The 17,227-nt window shown below is 39.5% G+C and overlaps 1 protein-coding gene across 7 annotated transcripts in view; it reads right to left on the minus strand.

The window, feature by feature from the left end:
• Positions 1-327: 327 nt before the first annotated feature.
• The window catches only part of LOC110819858 (uncharacterized), a 59,228-nt gene continuing 42,328 nt past the window's right edge, over positions 328-17,227 (minus strand). For all 7 annotated transcript variants that reach the window (XM_088216488.1, XM_088216489.1, XM_088216491.1 and 4 more), the window contains 10 exons: positions 11,572-11,679; positions 8,407-8,576; positions 7,565-7,643; positions 7,409-7,483; positions 7,226-7,323; positions 7,009-7,116; positions 6,184-6,241; positions 5,840-6,070; positions 4,080-5,721; positions 328-3,993 (listed from right to left, as the gene is read on the minus strand). In XM_088216488.1, the coding sequence (XP_088072614.1) occupies positions 722-3,993; positions 4,080-5,721; positions 5,840-6,070; positions 6,184-6,241; positions 7,009-7,116; positions 7,226-7,323; positions 7,409-7,483; positions 7,565-7,643; positions 8,407-8,576; positions 11,572-11,679 (5,841 nt within the window). In that variant the 3' untranslated portion in view covers positions 328-721. The remainder of the gene's footprint in view (positions 3,994-4,079; positions 5,722-5,839; positions 6,071-6,183; positions 6,242-7,008; positions 7,117-7,225; positions 7,324-7,408; positions 7,484-7,564; positions 7,644-8,406; positions 8,577-11,571; positions 11,680-17,227) is intronic.

Consider the following 17,227-nt stretch of genomic DNA (forward strand, 5'->3'; position numbering starts at 1 on the left):
ATTTTAGAAATTCAAGAAAAAAATAAAACAAATATTACTTAATACAATTAAAAAATAAATAAATGTGTCAGCATGTCTTGCAACTAAATGTCATGAAATTAGGTAATGTTTTACTTCACAAAATTCTCAAGTAAAATTTATGTTGTTTTTCATGTGAAAACTAACTTGAGAATAACCTTTTTAAAAATAAGCTGGCATATTCATGTTGGAGTTCATACGAATCGATATTTATCAACTGACTTTGTTACTTAAAAAGTCTAGGCAAACAAGCATATTCCTACATGAATTATCTGGCAGTAGTTCTACAGAGTATAACACGTCCACGGCTGAAAACGAAGAATATTCAACGTTAAAAGATGGAGATGACACTTCCCCATGGAAGAATATAAGCAGATTTCGTCTAACTTAATGGCAATGTGTATACACACACACACACACATATATGTATACTTGTAAAAAAAGTTCATCAAGTATCCAGGGCGTTAAAGTATCAGCGATTGTCCCATATGAGAGTGCATAGCTAACTACTGAAGCAGGAATTACAACTATACATTAAAACTTCATATCCTAATATAATTAATCATCTTCTGCTTCTATTCAATCTTCCATCTCCTTTTCCTCTGTTGCAAAGATGGATGAAGATAGAGTTTGTCTTTGCAGTCAGGATCTCTCTTTCCTCTTTCAGATATACTGAGACACCAACTAGAACCTCCTATTTCAATTAGTCATTTGCATTTTCTTCCTCTACTGCTGCTGAAGACTTGGACTCTGCAGCATCTCCAGAAGTATTTTCTACTTCTGTTGCTAAGGATGATGAAGGCAAAGCCATGTTTTCCACTTCATTTTCAGTTACAGTCCCACCATCATGAGATCTTTCAAACTCTTTTGGTTCCCCCAACACAGCTGAGTTGCTAATAAGAACCCTCTCTGAAGATGAAGGCAGAACCCCGCCCTCCGATATATTCTCTGTCGCAACAGCACTGAGCTCTACCACATCAGTGTGATCTTCTTTTTCAGTTTTTGAATCTTCCGGTTCCTCCAGTATCATGGATGTTGCTGCAGAAGAAGGCCGAACAATGTTGTCTGCCGTATTTTCAGGACTGTTAGTAACAAAATGAGACGCAGCCACATGCTCACCTACCTCAGCTTCACTTGATCCGCAATTGTCATGATCATTAGATGAAGTTTTGAGCTTCTCTTCTTCCGCTGGCAAGGAACATGAAGCAGCAACGATGTTTTCACATTGATTTTCAGGTACCACCCCACCAATCTCTGTTACTTCCATTTGATTGCTCTTTCCATCTACGTAAACTTCTGACTCCAAGATTGGTGAATTGCATGCCCTGTCTTTCTCAGACGAGCGTTCAACATTTTCTCCCTCCCTTACCAAGGAAGATGTAGCTGGAACCATGTTTTCTGATAAATTAGTAGGGTCGTTTATGCGAGGCTGACATACCTCAACCTCAGCAGCAAAACCAGATTCAGAATCCTTTACTTTATCTGATCGTTCATCTTCCTTGTCTTCCACACTCGTTGAGGAATTTGAAGGCAGAGCAGCAATTTCCAAAACATTTTGTGTTACCACCGCATCAACCTGAGAAGCAATCATTTGATCTCCCACTCGAGCTTCAGAATTGTTGATCTCTCTCTCATCTGAGAAAGAGTAACTTTTTGGTGATGAAGCTTGTGTATTAGGAAGGTCTATTTGCAAGTCAGGGATCCCAGCACAACCATCATTACCACTTTCTACCCCTCGTCGTTCATTTTCAGAATGATCTTGCTCTTTTACAGAAGATTCAGCAGCACTGCTTTCAATCCCTGACTGCATCTCAGCACAATCACGATCTTTATCAATACTCTCTCTGTTGTCAGATTCGGCATTTTTCGGCAAAGATGCTCGGACTTCTGAAGGACATACTTCCGAATTGCAAACTCCAAGATATTCATCCTCATCCCTGATTCCTAGCCCTTCAGCACCATCTTTTTGAGCAACTTCTGTACCCATGGACTGAGAAGAGGTGTCTTCTGTCAACAGTCCCTGTACTCCCAAAGGATTAATTTCAGTACTACCAGCCCCAAGGAAACAACTTTCTCTACCATCATTTTTCTGTGGACGAGCTATATCATGTTCAGAAGGGACAAGCTCTGCATTGGAAGATTTGGCTGTGTTATGTTTCAATGAAGATGATTGTGTTTTCAAGTGCATAACATCAGGATGGGGCACTTCTGCAAGATTATCACCAGTATTTTCAATTGGTACTGACAGTTTCCCTACGGTATGTTTTTCTATAACAAGCTTCTCACAAGGTTCTGGAGTAACGATATCCACAGATGGTAATTGTGTTTCAGAAGGAGCCCTACGCAAAATGGCAATGCTTTCATCAGGAGATATTTCTTTCAGTCCTCCATTAGTTTCCTGATGAACTTCTAAACCATCACCAACAATGTTACCAGAGCTGTCGGCGGGTTTAGCTTCACTAGAAATAAGCATGTCTGGCTTGTCAGGTAAATTTTCCACCAAAGCAGCCAAATCTGAATTATTCGGGCTTGGGGTTACAGTCAAAGTTGACAGAGCGTGATCGCAGCAAGTGTTAGCTTCACTGCTGCCAACATCAGAGGGAAAAGACTTGGGAGATTCTTTTGAAGAAGTCTCTGTTTTTGGTCCTAAATTATCACTAATTATTCTAGCAGGCTCAACGACACAAGGGACCTCCACAGGCAGCTTTACCTGCATGCTAGAGTTGTTAATAGTAATGCCAGTGTGATCATCACAGGAGGAAGTTGGTTTTTTTGCATGGTCACCATTCTCTCCAGGGGATTTGACAGACTCCATCGAATTGATCACCATGTTTCCTAAGACAGGCTTTTCACTAGAAACCTGTTTTGAGTCAACAACATCCTCTGAGCCAGTAGAGGTTTTCGGTTCAGGCACTGGAATATTCGTCTGAGAAACAAGAGCCTGGATCTTAGCAGGAATATTAGCATTAACATCATCTCCACTTGCCAGCAGCTTTCTGTTCTTGTCAGTTGAAACATCCATTGCAGTTGCTGCTATTCCAAGAGCTGGCATAGCAGAGCATGTTTTATCCTCTGAAGTTTGGTTCTTTTCCGTCTCCAAAGCCATCTTACCTGATGACTGTAACAATGGGATACTTCTACCATCATTCACAGAAGACTCTCCAATTTTAGCTTTCGAGGAACAATTTTCTGAGAAGATTTCCTTCATCATGCGAGCAACATCATTTACATCAGCAGTCTGAATCCTGCCAAAGGCTGGAATTCCACACACTTCTTTTCGTTTCAGATCCTGACTCACAGAACCACCAGGATTCACGACCTCAGAGGCATTTATCTGAGTAACATTTGTTCGTTCCAGAACATCAAGCTCTTGCTTATTTCTTGTGGAAACAGTTTTACTGCCCAAAGAATCCCTGGATTTACTTTGCAATTGCAGATTTAATTTAGATTCCTGGACAGCTGAGCCATCAATTACAGCAGGTAATACAGGAATCTGTCTCCTGCCTCTTCGTCTTGGTCCTTCTGGTCTACTTGACGTCTTACGACCCTGTCTCTTAACTGGCACATCATGTGGGCATGGAGTGGAAGATTGTGGAGAAGCAGCAGCAACTGGAGCTTGAGCAGCAGAAGGGTAAGTAGGAAATGCTTGAGAGCTGGGAGCAGACTTGGAAGAAATTTGCTGGACAGGTTTTTTGACATCTTCTACAACAGTAGAACCACACAAAGGATTGATTGCAGGACCATCAATTAGTGATGCGCCTGTCAGAGATGATATTGCTGTATTCACTTTATCCTCTAAATGCTGGTACTTGCCTACCTCAACATTAGTCTTGTCAGAAATAGGCACAGCTGTAGAAGCCTCATTAATGGAAAGTTCATGTTTAGCTTTTGAAGAGGTGCTTTCAGGAAAAACTTCCATTTTAACAGAAGCCACATTAGGTAAATAAGCATCTCTACTAAGTCCAGGAGCTGGGCCTGCAACATATAACAAACTTTTCAATTTCAGTACATAATTTATAATCCATGGCACTGCATCAGTATAAAGTAAGCATTTTTCTTACTCAGCAATGTAGAAACACTACTGCACGTTGATGAGATGGCAGGTTGCTTGCATTGGGCTGCACTATCAGAATGGTCCGTTGATTTTTTATCTTGGGCAACTACACCACCAGGTGAGAGGGCTCCAGATGCTTGCTCCTGCATAACTTTTGTCACTTCCTGAACATCAGAGACTTGATTGCTTGTAACAGCAACTGTTTTATTTCCCGATAAATCTACAGGTTTGTCATGTAATAGCACGTGAGATTTTGAATCATGACCAGCTGAAACATCTGGAACATCAGGTGATATTTGTGCCTGCTTCTTTCCACGGCGACGAGGTGTTCCTGCTACACTCTGAGTCTTCCTACCTTGCCCTCTTAGAACAGGTACAGAAGGAGGGAAGAATTGAGGGACAGATGACACAGAGGGGAATAAAGGAATTGACTGAGAGGTCAAAGAAATTCCTGCACCAGAATGAACAGTTCCACCGACAGATTCAACTGCAGCAGGACCAGGTGTCATAGCAGCATATGTGGCCATAGGATCACTAGCAATATTTCCAACTGAAGCAGGGGCTTGACCACCTGGAGCATTCCCAACTGTAGTATGGGCTTGACCACCAGGAGCATTCCCAACTGTAGTATGGGCTTGACCACCAGGAGCATCCCCAACTGTAGCAGGGGTTTGACCACCTGGAGCATTCCCAACTGTAGGATGGACTTGACCACCTGGAGCATTCCCAACTGTAGCAGAGGCTTGATCACCAGGAGCATTCCCAACTGAAGCAGGGACTTGACCACCTGAAGCATTCCCAACTGAAGCAGGGGCTTGACCACCTGGAGCATTCCCAACTGAAGCAGGGGCTTGACCACCTAGAGCATTCCCAACTGAAGCATGGGCTTGACCACCTGATGCATTCCCAACTGCAGCAGGGGCTTGACCACCTGACGCATTCCCAACAGTAGCAGAGGCATGACCACCTGGAGCATTCACGACATTCTGTGATTGTTCATTTATATTTGAGTCACAGACAGTTAAACTATCAGGGGTAGTATGTAACAATGGATCCTGTTTCTTTCCCCTACGACGGGGTGTTTGTCCCCCACCTTGCATCTTTCGTACTTGTCCTTTTGATTGGACAGACACAGAAGGGATAGCATGAATAGATTCAGAGCAAGAATTAACAGGAGGAGAAGGGGTAGTCAACTGCAAGCTGGGAGAAACTCCAGAACTACCATGAGGCATTGCCTCACTATTAACTCTTAAAGTAGAAGCATCAAGACCAGCAGTTGTTGAAGATTTGGAGCCTGTCGCTCTTTGTAACACAGGATTCACTTGAGCAGCTCCAGGAGATGCTGAAAGTACCACTCCAGCTGGAGATTTATCTGCAGTTGCTCTTCTTGGCCTTCCACGGCCCCGTTTAGAAGGTTGCATTACCTCTTTAATTTGCTGCTGTGGTGGAGGATCATCTGAATGCGAAGGTGGAGGCAACAAGGGTGCTGCAAGAGGTTCTGCCCTGCCTACAGGCATTATGGACCCACTAACATCTGTCCGTAAATTCTCTAGCATTCCTTCTTCCTTCAGTTTAGGAGAATCAGGTGATTCAACTTGACACATCTTATCAAATTCCTCTTCTGTCCATTGCTCTTCATAAGATCGGACCTAATAAGATTATCCAGTCAATTAGGCCATTTTAATTAAGGGAGATAGGAATACAAGATGTTCTGGATACAGCAATAAAAATTAAACCAATGATTAAATTCACATAAAATTAACAAACCTCTCTTGCTCGTTTCCCTCTCCCATATTGTTGAGTATCAAGACCCCCAAGGGACTCACTCTTCCGCTTCACTCCGCCACTTGATACCACCCCAGCCTTGGGTACATCATTTAACTTCATTGCTTCACAGAATACTTTCAAGTCATCATCTGTTACAAGGCGTGATGGTAAGGGAGATAGAGGCTCAGAACTATCCACTCCTTGTTCCTGCACCAACTTCTTCCATATTTCCTGCAGTACAAGAAGTTTTCGGTGAATCAATGATAGAGCTCTTAAAACATATGGCCAACATGATTATTTCAATATAAGGAAAAACATTTGACAAAACAAGTACAAACACTTACCATCTCATGTTCCCGCCTTTTTCTGTCAACTGATTCAAAAATATCAATCTCTGGTTCGCTGTCACGAAAAAGAAAAAGAAACCATGAAAAGTTTGACTTGGAAATAAAAGTCAAAAGAAGAAAGTCATGTAAAAGGCAATGGGGCAGCACAAACTGACATAGGACCACCGAAGTTATTGGGGAAGTGTATTATCATAGAGCTGGGAATGTCTTCCAAGAGTACTAGCACAAGTCTTGTAGCATGATTATTACATCTTATTACTTTATTCCTCTTTAGCTAGAGTCCTCTTATATTAATGTTTTCTTTATTTTTTCATATTAGGCTATCTAGACATACTATGAATATATTGATGCTTGAGCATTATTCTTTACTCTGTTAATGAAAAAAAACATATTAAGCATCGATTGAGGGCCTAAACAACCATGTGATTGTGCTTATGACCACCCTGTAATTGTGATTACTATCATGCAATGGTGCTTACGATAACCCAATAATTGTGATTTGTATCAATCTTGTAATAATGGATTGTATTTGTTTTCTTTTCTCCATTTGTTCTAAACTCTATTCAGCTGCTGTCTAACATACATCTTTTAGATAAAAGAACATAAAAGAAATTAACGTACAAAAGAGGAGACAATAAGACATCCTCCAACCAAAAACAGAGAATCAAGAAATATCAAAAGGAAAAGTTATCTTTCAAAACATTTCATAATTTCAAATGCTTTAAACAATGGAATAACAACCTTTAGTGACTTGAATGTTATCAGCTATGATAGAAAGGAAACCACACAGATAAATAACAACAAAATACCAACAATATTTACCTGCGTGCTAATATATCATTTAAGGCATCATCATCTAACACTGGAGTAGCTTCCTCTTTCTTACACTCGCGAAGAAGGGACTCCAAATATTCCCTACGATCCTCAGCACTATTGACAAAACCATAGAAAGCTCCTTTAGAAAATCGTATTCAAATAAGAAAGTCTTTGGAACCACATTGAGATTCTGTGCAAAAAACTTTAGTTTAACTCAAATCACCTTGTATTATTGTCAAAAAAACCAGCAGTGATGCTCTGGTTAGCAACTCCTAATTTATGCTCCGCTGCAGCTCTTACTTGTTCTTCAACAGTTTGGACCTTATCGCAACAAAACATGTTAAAAACATTATAGACCTTCAACTTAACATTTGGTCAGAAGATCAGCCAAGGAAAATGAACTCACAGTTTCAAATCTAAGAACAAGCACATCCCTCTTCTGCCCAATCCTATGAGCCCTGGCTTGAGCTTGCAGATCAACCTGAAAATGCAAATACCAAAAGCTAAACCCTAGGTTGGAATCAACAACTTATACATGACCAAGACTGGCTGCAATTATAACCTGAGGATTCCAGTCAGTGTCAAATATAATCACTGTATCCGCAGCCTGAAGATTTACCCCAACACCACCAGCTCGGATGCTGACACCAAAGTGTGTAAAACATCAGTGTATGCATTTATTATTCCGACGAGTATGACAAGCATGTACCAATTTCAAGTTATGAGAACAAAAAACTTAAGTCCACCAGTAAGCTAGCTGGTTGAAACAGTCAAGGTGCCTTCTTTCTCTGGACAGGTGTGACATTATACAATTGGAAGAAGGAAACAGGCCAAGTCAATGAGAGATCAGGATAGGATCTAATTTTATCAGTCTGTTCTGTTTTTCTATGATTGTTTTGTTTTATGCATGTTTTATTCTTTCTTTTTCTTATAGCTGTAGAATCTTGGAATTTGTTTCTGTTTCTATGATTGTTTTGTTTTATACATGTTTTATTCTTTCTTTTTCTTATAACTGTAGAATCTCGGAATTTGTTTCTGTTTCAGTTATTATGCAGTCTTTTTAAGTTTGCAGTTCTGCTTAGGGGGAGCAATTGAAATTTACTTCTAAGTTTTGTCATATATATTTGAGAATCGAAGAACTTTATCATCAAAGTTGAAGTTTTGCTCCCAAACTCTTGAGATTCTAGGATCCTCTCTAATAAGCCTTTGTTCACTCTTACAAGAGAGAAGGAAGGTAGACTATCCTGTTCCTTGACCCACAACCCGATCCTTGACTCAGAATACCTAACATTAACATGTACATTGCAAGTCAAATCTTCTTAGCATTCATATCCAGTACAAGGTAACAATATGGTCAGATCAGAAACCTGATCGAATCTAACACATACATTATATATCAATTACCTGAGCAAAAATATAAATACAGGGGAATCTGGTTGGTTAAACTTTTCAATAAGAGCGCCACGTTCACCTCCAGAAGTATGCCCATCCAATCGAAGGTAACGATAATGCTTCCAAGTGAGATAATCCTCCATGACATCAAGGAGCCTAGTCATGGTTGAAAAGAAGAGAACCTGAAAATTTTCACTCCATGAAATAACTTCCATTATAACAGCTCCATTCAAAAATGTCTAAAAATTGAAGTATGCCAAGAGAGTTATTTAATAGAGCTATAAAATCATGTAAAGAATGCTTCTAGCAAAGATGAAATGGGTAAAATAAAGGTAATAAGACAGATTACTGAACTCCTATATGCAGAAAGGAAGGTGACACCAACGTCTTAAAGGAACAAGGACAGAAGAACTATGCATCAGAACAATAAAAATATGTGGATCTTTGGAGAACATACTAAATGTTTTAGTAAAGATGAAGCTCATACAAACTATTCCAACATTAATTACCTGCAGCAGATATTCAGGAATACTATAGCAAACATCCAGAAACTCTTACTGGAAATATCTCTATATGGGGAAAAATACAGTGAGGGAATAAATATAATTACATCCGCAGAGGATAAATGTAGCACCCGGAAAGGAGGAAAAAAAAAAAAAAAAAAAAAAAAAAAGGGGGCCACGTCAGCAGGCCCGGTCAGCAGTCCCGGCCAACCGGGGCCTGCCACGTGGCAAGACCGCGTCACTCCGAAAGGAGCCACGTTGGCGATCCGCGTGGGTGCGATCCGACGGCCCAGATTCAATCGCACGGACGGCCCAGATTCAATCAAAAACGAACGGCCCAGATTAAAACGAAATGAACGGCTGTGATCAAAAGGCAAGGGGTTATAAATAGAACCCCCACACCAGACCACAAACCCTAGCCGCCCGCCGCTCGCCGGAGAAGACGAACCAGAGGCCGACCGCCGCCACCCGCCGCCGCACCGGGGAAATTTCCGACCGCCGATCGAGGTAAATTTCATACCCCCGACTCGTTTTTCTCCGCTGATTCCTCCTATGGCCAAATTGAGGCCGAAATCCCGGCCAAACGGCCGGAATACGCGGCCGAAACCCAGCGGCGCCGCCGCGCCCCTCTCGGTTTTTGCCTCCGACGAGGTCCTTCCCGGCCTCCGTTCGATGCAATTTTTATATCACCGTGATCACCATTCTTTTCTCTACAGGTTGACCGAAGCCGAATCACCAAAACACGAACCTCGCCGGAGAGCCGCCCTACCCGAGAGCGCCGCCGCCGGTAAGCTCCGCTTTTCCGTGATTTTTGGCCCCCCGGGGGCCCTAGGGTTGTTTTCTGACAAGGACCAATGCGAGTGTGGCCGAATTCGGCCGAAAACGGCCGAAAACAGCCAACCCGAGGCGACTCGCCGCCGCCAGCGGCGGCGCCGTCGCCGGAGCACGGCGGAGCCGCCGTGCCGGAGTTGCGATTTGGTCCGAAAGGGGCCCTGGGCCTAATTTGGATTTTTTTTGGAACACGTGCAGGTACTGTTAATGTGTTTCAGTTCCCCGGGAAAAAATTCAGGGAAAATTAGGGACGGCCTGCAGGCGCACTGTGAATCGTATTCGGATCCCGAAAACAAGTAAGGACCCCTCACCCTATTTCCTATCACGGTATTAAAGTTCAAAATGATAAAACGGTATTTCTTGAATTAACGCATGTGTGAAATTGCTTAAGGTTGCTAATGGAGCCCGAGTCTAGTGTGATTTATGATTTACTGTTATTTGGCCTGTTTTACAGCTTTAAATGCATTATGAGGTTTGATGTGTTCATTTTATAGTTTCGAGTGCATATATTACTGTTTTATTTATTTATGGGTTGAAAGACTGAAGAACTGATGCTGTATGTTGTCTGTTTGGCATGAATTACGATTTGCTTTCTTAAAAGTGAATTGATGATGCTTATTGAGGAAAAGGAAAATGAAAGATTGTGTAAACTGATAATTGTATGATGAGGTTAGCCTGACTAGATATCCTGGGAGATGGTGGACGGACCGGGTCCGTAGGGAACCCTACCGGGATTGTGGTCTCACATGCCGGACGGGGTATGGAGATCTTATGGTTTTGGCGCCCATACCGGACGGGGTATGGGGACGGCCCGTTTCACCCTCATACCGAACAGGGTATTGAGGTTTATGGTTTTGGCGCCCATACCGGACGGGGTATGGGGACGGCCCGTTTCACCCTCATACCGGACGGGGTATTGAGGTTTATGGTTTTGGCGCCCATACCGGACGGGGTATGGGGACGGCCCTGGAAACTAATTATGAATGTTAAAGGTTAACGGGTAGCGGGACCCCTATGGACCCCCATGGATACTAGTAGGCTGGTAAATGAGAAAAGAATATGTTGTATAATGATTGAATTACAAAAGGCGTGATAAGTGCTATGTTTTACAGCTTATATTATTCCATGATTGTGATAATGTTATTATTTTTCTTATATTGTTTTCATAAATTCCACCGAGGTAAGTGGATGGTAAAGGTTTTCATGTTAATAAACGAGTTTATTGTAAATTATGCTCCATTGGTCTTTTTGTGTTTTTCTACCCACCTTTACCTCCGTGACGGTGAGATATCGTGATGTTCTTACTGGGCTAGTGTAGCTCACTCCTTATTTAACCATTTCAGATCAGGAAGACATGGTTCCCGAGCCCGTTCCGCAGGAGGACGACGAAGGGGATACCTAGAGACTCTGTAGTCATACTCATAGTTTTATTTTCGAGTTTCTCTCTTAGTTGGTTTAATCTTTTATATTTTAAGTACGTTTCTGGTTTTTCGTGTAAGGGATGTTAACTGAAATTTTGATCTCGCTTCCGCATTTGATATATTTAAATATTCATTTCATTTTAATATTTCCGGGGCCGTTACAATAAAGATCCACCTAAACAAAGAAAAGGAAAAGAAATAAAGAAAGGGAAGAAAAAATCATTTGCAGCATAGCCAATGATACATCCCCAAAATGCAAAACCTAAGGCTTGGCCCACATAATAGCCAAAAAGATCGTTCTAACCAGAGAATCCGACGTAAAACTAGCTTTTAAAGAGCCAAGCATTTCTCTCAAACCACAACATCCATAACCCTATAATTAAATATCTTCAACTGTGAGAAACACATAAAGATTTTCATACCCGATGGTCTGTAGCTTTCAGTTTGGGAAGTAGGCGATCCAACATCTCAAGCTTACCGCAAAGTCTAACAATTGGTGGCAGAAAATGCTTCGGAATGAAGTTCTCAACCTACAAAAAGAAATCACATTGATGTTTAGGTTCAGAGGAACCGGTATCAACCGACAGTTAAGTGAAAACACGAGTAATCATTTTTCTTCTCCTGAAAAGCACAAATGTTTAATTCCATTCACATGACACCAATAAGGTACTGCTGATGCAGAACAAGACAATATTATTTACAAACCAATTTTCAGTTAAAGAAGTTTTTTGCAATAATTGCAATTATTTTGTAATTGAAAGTTATTTGGTAATATAAGTTTATCCAGGTACTATAATATTTAGTTATCTTTTAAGATAAATCAAGCATTATAAGAATTCAACCTTTTTTATTCTTTCTTTTATAATTTTCTATATTAGTTATAATTAATGTCTATATAAAGGCTAGTAGCAACTAAGAAAGAGAAGAGACAATGATGGATTTAGAATTTCTTGTTATCCTATTGTGTTTATTCTTCTAATTATTGCTCTTTCTATCCTATGTCGTTCAAACTATTTCTCCTTACATTTCTCACCTTGATCACTAATTTCCTCCGGCCTATTTTTTATTCTTTTATTTTTCAACTAAATTTCTTCCACCGTAGAATATTCACGAGGCAAGTTAGTTTAGTTACTACTAGTACTACATTAATTGCCATTAGAGCTCAACATTTATCCCTACCTTGTCCCATTTTTTAAGATAACAAAAGAAAAAAGAAGGAAAGAAGAACCCAAAACTTTCCACCACATCTATCAAAAAACGAGTTATCCTAAGAAAAATGAATTGAACAAATAAAGAAGGAAGCTCCCATCTAAACAAGTGATCTCTTAACTGCTCTGTCTCATATCGTCGCCAAAAATCCTAGGCAATGGCTTAGACACCTTCCACCTAACCAAGTGACCTCTTAATGCGTCTTCTGAACTAGACAAACAGAGGTAATAAAGAGAAATACAAGACACGCTTGAATACGAGTAACCCATTCATTGAGAAAATGTTTTGAATCACCCACTCAAAGCACATAAAGTAAAAGGTGATAGAGAAGAAAAGAACCCAGAGAACTTTGAAGTGGTTCAGCAATGTGCCTACTCCATGGAGCCACCTGCAAAATTTTTCAGTATATCTAAAACTGCTCCTATTACTAGGTTTTTTTCATAAATACATAAAGGGAGAAACCCCAATTTTACAAGAATGCTCTTCCCATTTCACGGACCTAATTGTAGATAGCAAGTGCCTATTTCACCGAACTTCAACTTCTGCTGTGAAAAAGGACAAGTCCAGACAAATACTAAAAAACAAAAATACTTTCAGGTAAAAGCAAAAGCTATTTGACTTTTATAAAAATAAAATCAAAAGTTAGAAATAGATACTTTTAAGAAACACTTTGTGCTGTAGAAGATAAATAATATTTTTAACTACTATATTTATTAGCTTTGTATTCATTAATTTATTAATTTCATATTTTAAAATAACATTATCAACAATTTTATATTTACTATAAATTACAAAAACCAAAGTTATTTTAAAATCAAATAACAATAATTTAAAAATAATATTTATAATGAACATAAGAAAAAAATATTATTAAATTTAAATAGATATCTAAAATAATTTAAATTATTAGAATAGTTAATAATTAATATTATTTAAATATATTTCAGTAATTAATTTTTTAGTTGTCATGCAAATTCTCATCATTTCAACATTAACTAGTAATTAATAATTTTTTTAAATATAATACCATATTTTACATTGAGAATACTTTTACACAAGTATTATAAATTACTACGCTGTTCTTCACTTTAAAGTTATTTTTACTGAAAGTTATTTTCAGATCACTTAAGCATCAATTGGGCCAAACAGGCTCTAAATCCTCTAAATATGAGCCACAACTCAAAATTCTCCATCTTGGCAAATATTTACCCCTCCAAGAAAACATAAAGATCCAAACCTCCACCGAGGTCCTTATTACTCTGGTAGCAACCAACATTAACCAAGTCCGAATGCTGTTTAAACTTATCCAGTGATGGCACCCTTGCTAACATGTCTGCTGCATTATTCTCTACCTATTTTCAATAGTGAAATTTCACCTAAGATTCTCAATTTTTTGATGTGAAACCTTGCCTGTATGTGCTTGCTACAAGAATCATAGGACATACCCCTAATTCTTTACCAAAAATATTGCATTTTGACTATGTTATATAGTTGAGGAATATGCTATGCTAACCCCATCTCAAAAGTCAACCATTTTACCGTAGTATCTCTTATGTTCCCTATTATAATGGCCACATATTCCTCCTCTATTGTTGACATAGCAATACTACTTCCCAATGCTGACCTCCAATTTACCAAGTCATTTAACTGACGTAAACACATCTTATAGCAGATTTTATATCATCAAAATCGCCAATTTAATCTGCATCTTAATATCCAACAACATAAATTGTACAAGAGGCATAAAAACAAATACCATGATTATATATACTTCTCAAATTCCAAACAAATCCTTGCCTTTGTAAACAGTAATTCAAGAGATCACACCCTACTAACTCAGCAATCCCTCTAACAATGTCTTCCTTCATATCAATAACAACTAGACCCCTATTCTTGAAGTTAATCCACAAACCCGAAACACATGCAGGATAGTTAATGCATTAAAAACTTACTAGAATCATGGGAAATGAAGCAAACAAAAGATGGGAGACGTCCATCCCCTCATACCCACATAAATGCCCCCCTAACACTCTCTGGCTATACCTCAGGATAAGGTAAGACTCCAAATATCTACAAACAAAATGAAGAGGAATCAGAAAAAGAGGAACCCATGTCTCAACCCTCTCTGCCCCCGAAACTAGGATCTAAACATACTATTCAAAAGGACACAAAACAAAAATGAGGAAAGACGACCTAAAATCCATCTCCTCCACTTGTCTCCGGAATATTTCCTGATCATGATTTTGTCCAAAAAAAAACCGAGTTACTTTTATTATATGCCTTCTCAAATACAATTAAAAAACCAAACCATTGTTTCTCAATCTCATAATTCCTCCACAACTTCATTACCAATAAGAGGCATTTAGGATGCCCATATCTTCAAAATCAATGATCAGAAGTGCTGGGTGTTCCAACATTAACTTCAAGGTATTATGAACAGATTATCTCCTTCCCAATTCATCTCAGCCTGGATGTATTTTCAGTCTCCTCGTTCATATTTCCTTGGGCTTGAGAGTTCATTTGCACAAGCTTTTTCTTTTCTACCCATTGTCGCTGATTGTGGACAGCCTGTCTGCCTACTAGGCCAGCCTCGATTCTTGTAAAACTATTGTCCTTAGACTTATTGAAAGCCTAATTCTGTCAAGGAGGAACACATGCAGACTGATTATTTTTAGCTCTTTCCATACAGTAAACTTCCCTGGACCCACTTTGGTCAACCACTTTTAAAAGAGATTTAATCAAGCAATTTAAAATCAAGCTTTACTGCTCTCAACAACAAAATCTTTATTCATTAAGCAAGACTTTAATTCTAGACATGATAACATTGATTTAGAAAGTGGCTCCTCATCAGCGCATTGACTGGTGCTCTGCTGGGTTGCTATTTTCTCCTCCATTGATGTTGGCTACAAACAAAAACTCGGCCATACAAGTGTATCGCCTAAATCCTTATCCCCTAAATCCTTCTCTTTCAAACTTTTTTCCCGAAGAAATTAATATATTTATTAGCACCAAGAAAGTACAATCCGTATATAAAATCTTTGTAAATCTAACAAAATGTCTATAAGATCCATAAATCCTCACTAGAATAAAGCACGTGATCTCTTATCAAAAAGCTTAAGGTCTGGAACCAAGAATCTTTGAATCTCTCAAAGTTAAGACTATACCGTCGAAAGCCCTTATGTTCCTCTTTTTTAATATAACTGAAAAGATAGCTAAAGGGATAAGCCTTAACTTCATATCTCTTTAGATGCATTTCCAAGCACATAATTCCTCCCTTACTGATCTAGTTATCATCAAGCTCAAACCCAAAATACCACATGCCAACAACCATAACCGTACACAAGAGAGCACCAAAAAAGTATGTAATACCATGACTTTGCCTTTCTCTTGCACAAGTAACACACATGACTTTGCCTCTCTAGTGCACAAGTAACACCCATTAGCCAAAATCTTTTCCCTCCTTATCAACTTGTCCAATGTTACAATGCGCTCTCTCACTACTTCACAAGCTAAAAAGGCCAACCTAGCCCCTTCTCCCCTTACCAAATGTAGGTGGTGTGGCTTGATTGAGAAAACACCAAGTGAGTTCAGCTTCCAAATTGATATATCCTCAGTTTCAGTGGCAGTTCCCACTAGTGAGAGCAATCTCATAAGCCTTAAGTACTCAGATATTTTCCAATCATTTAAGTTTTTCACCAACTCAACTGCTCAAGCCTCATTGCCAGGGAGGCCAAGAACAACTCCTTAACACAAGCCTAGACACCCCCCCCCTTCTCCCAATCCAAAATCTCACCCTCCATCAGATACAAACCTGAAGTCCCTTTTTCCCATGCAGTGCTCTTCCACATCCCTACCCATACAAATCTTTGGGTAATTTTGGAAACCAACCCAAGCTATCACGACCATCACTGTCCCGAAGAAGCTATCCTGTTCCCCCATGAATCTCTAGAGCCACTTCCACTGAAGCAATTTACTGACTCAACTAATAATGAGGAACGCATCTCAGGACATCTGATGAAATTTTCTCCTCATAAGAATTACCCCAAAAAAAAACTACATTGAATCGCTCCCTATCTCTTCGCAACACTTATTTGATTGTGGATAAGGACATGAAACAAATGGAGGTATTAGCTAGAGTGCTTTTAATGAGGAAAAACCTTCCTCATTTTGGTAACAAACCCATTTTTCACCCAACCAAATGACACTCAAATATATTAACCACTAGCTCCCAAGTCAATATCTCCGTGAACTTCGCTCTAAGTGGCATCCCTAGCATTTTATTGGTAAACCTACATTTTTACAAACAAGTATCTCCATGCTTCCGTATTGTCTCCAATTTGAAACTGACCTTAGACATTGCGAAGCAAATTATGAATCCCAAGACAACTTAAAACAAATAACACACACCCGCTGCTGTGTAATGCCCTAGCTTCCAACTCACAGGATAACAAACAATCATCTGTAAAAAATAGATGAATCACCTCCAGTCTCTCTTCCTTCCCCTACCTTTAACCCTTTAAACTGCTGAGCTTCCCTGGCCCTTAAGATCAGCCTAACCAAACCTCTCCATCCTTCAGAGGCAATGACACCAATTTTTTTCTGAAATAGGCAAAGATACCAATTTTACTACATATCCGCCAATTTAGTTCCTTATAAGGCACACAAAGAAGTTCCCCTTGCTAATCTTCCAAGTGTTTCATGTCACCTATCAACCACTGTGCTCCCTCTCAGCCCAAAAAAATCTGAAACTCTATTCACTTGATGAATTCAATGAAGCTTGGATTGAAAATATCAACAGAGACCCAAAAAAGATTTGGCCTGAATAGAGAATTCATTGAATCCTCCCATGATAAAAAAAGAAAACAAAGT

Source organism: Carica papaya, chromosome 3 (genome assembly GCF_054855325.1).
Source record: "Carica papaya isolate Zhongbai chromosome 3, ASM5485532v1, whole genome shotgun sequence".
In the NCBI taxonomy this organism is placed as follows: Eukaryota; Viridiplantae; Streptophyta; class Magnoliopsida; order Brassicales; family Caricaceae; genus Carica; species Carica papaya.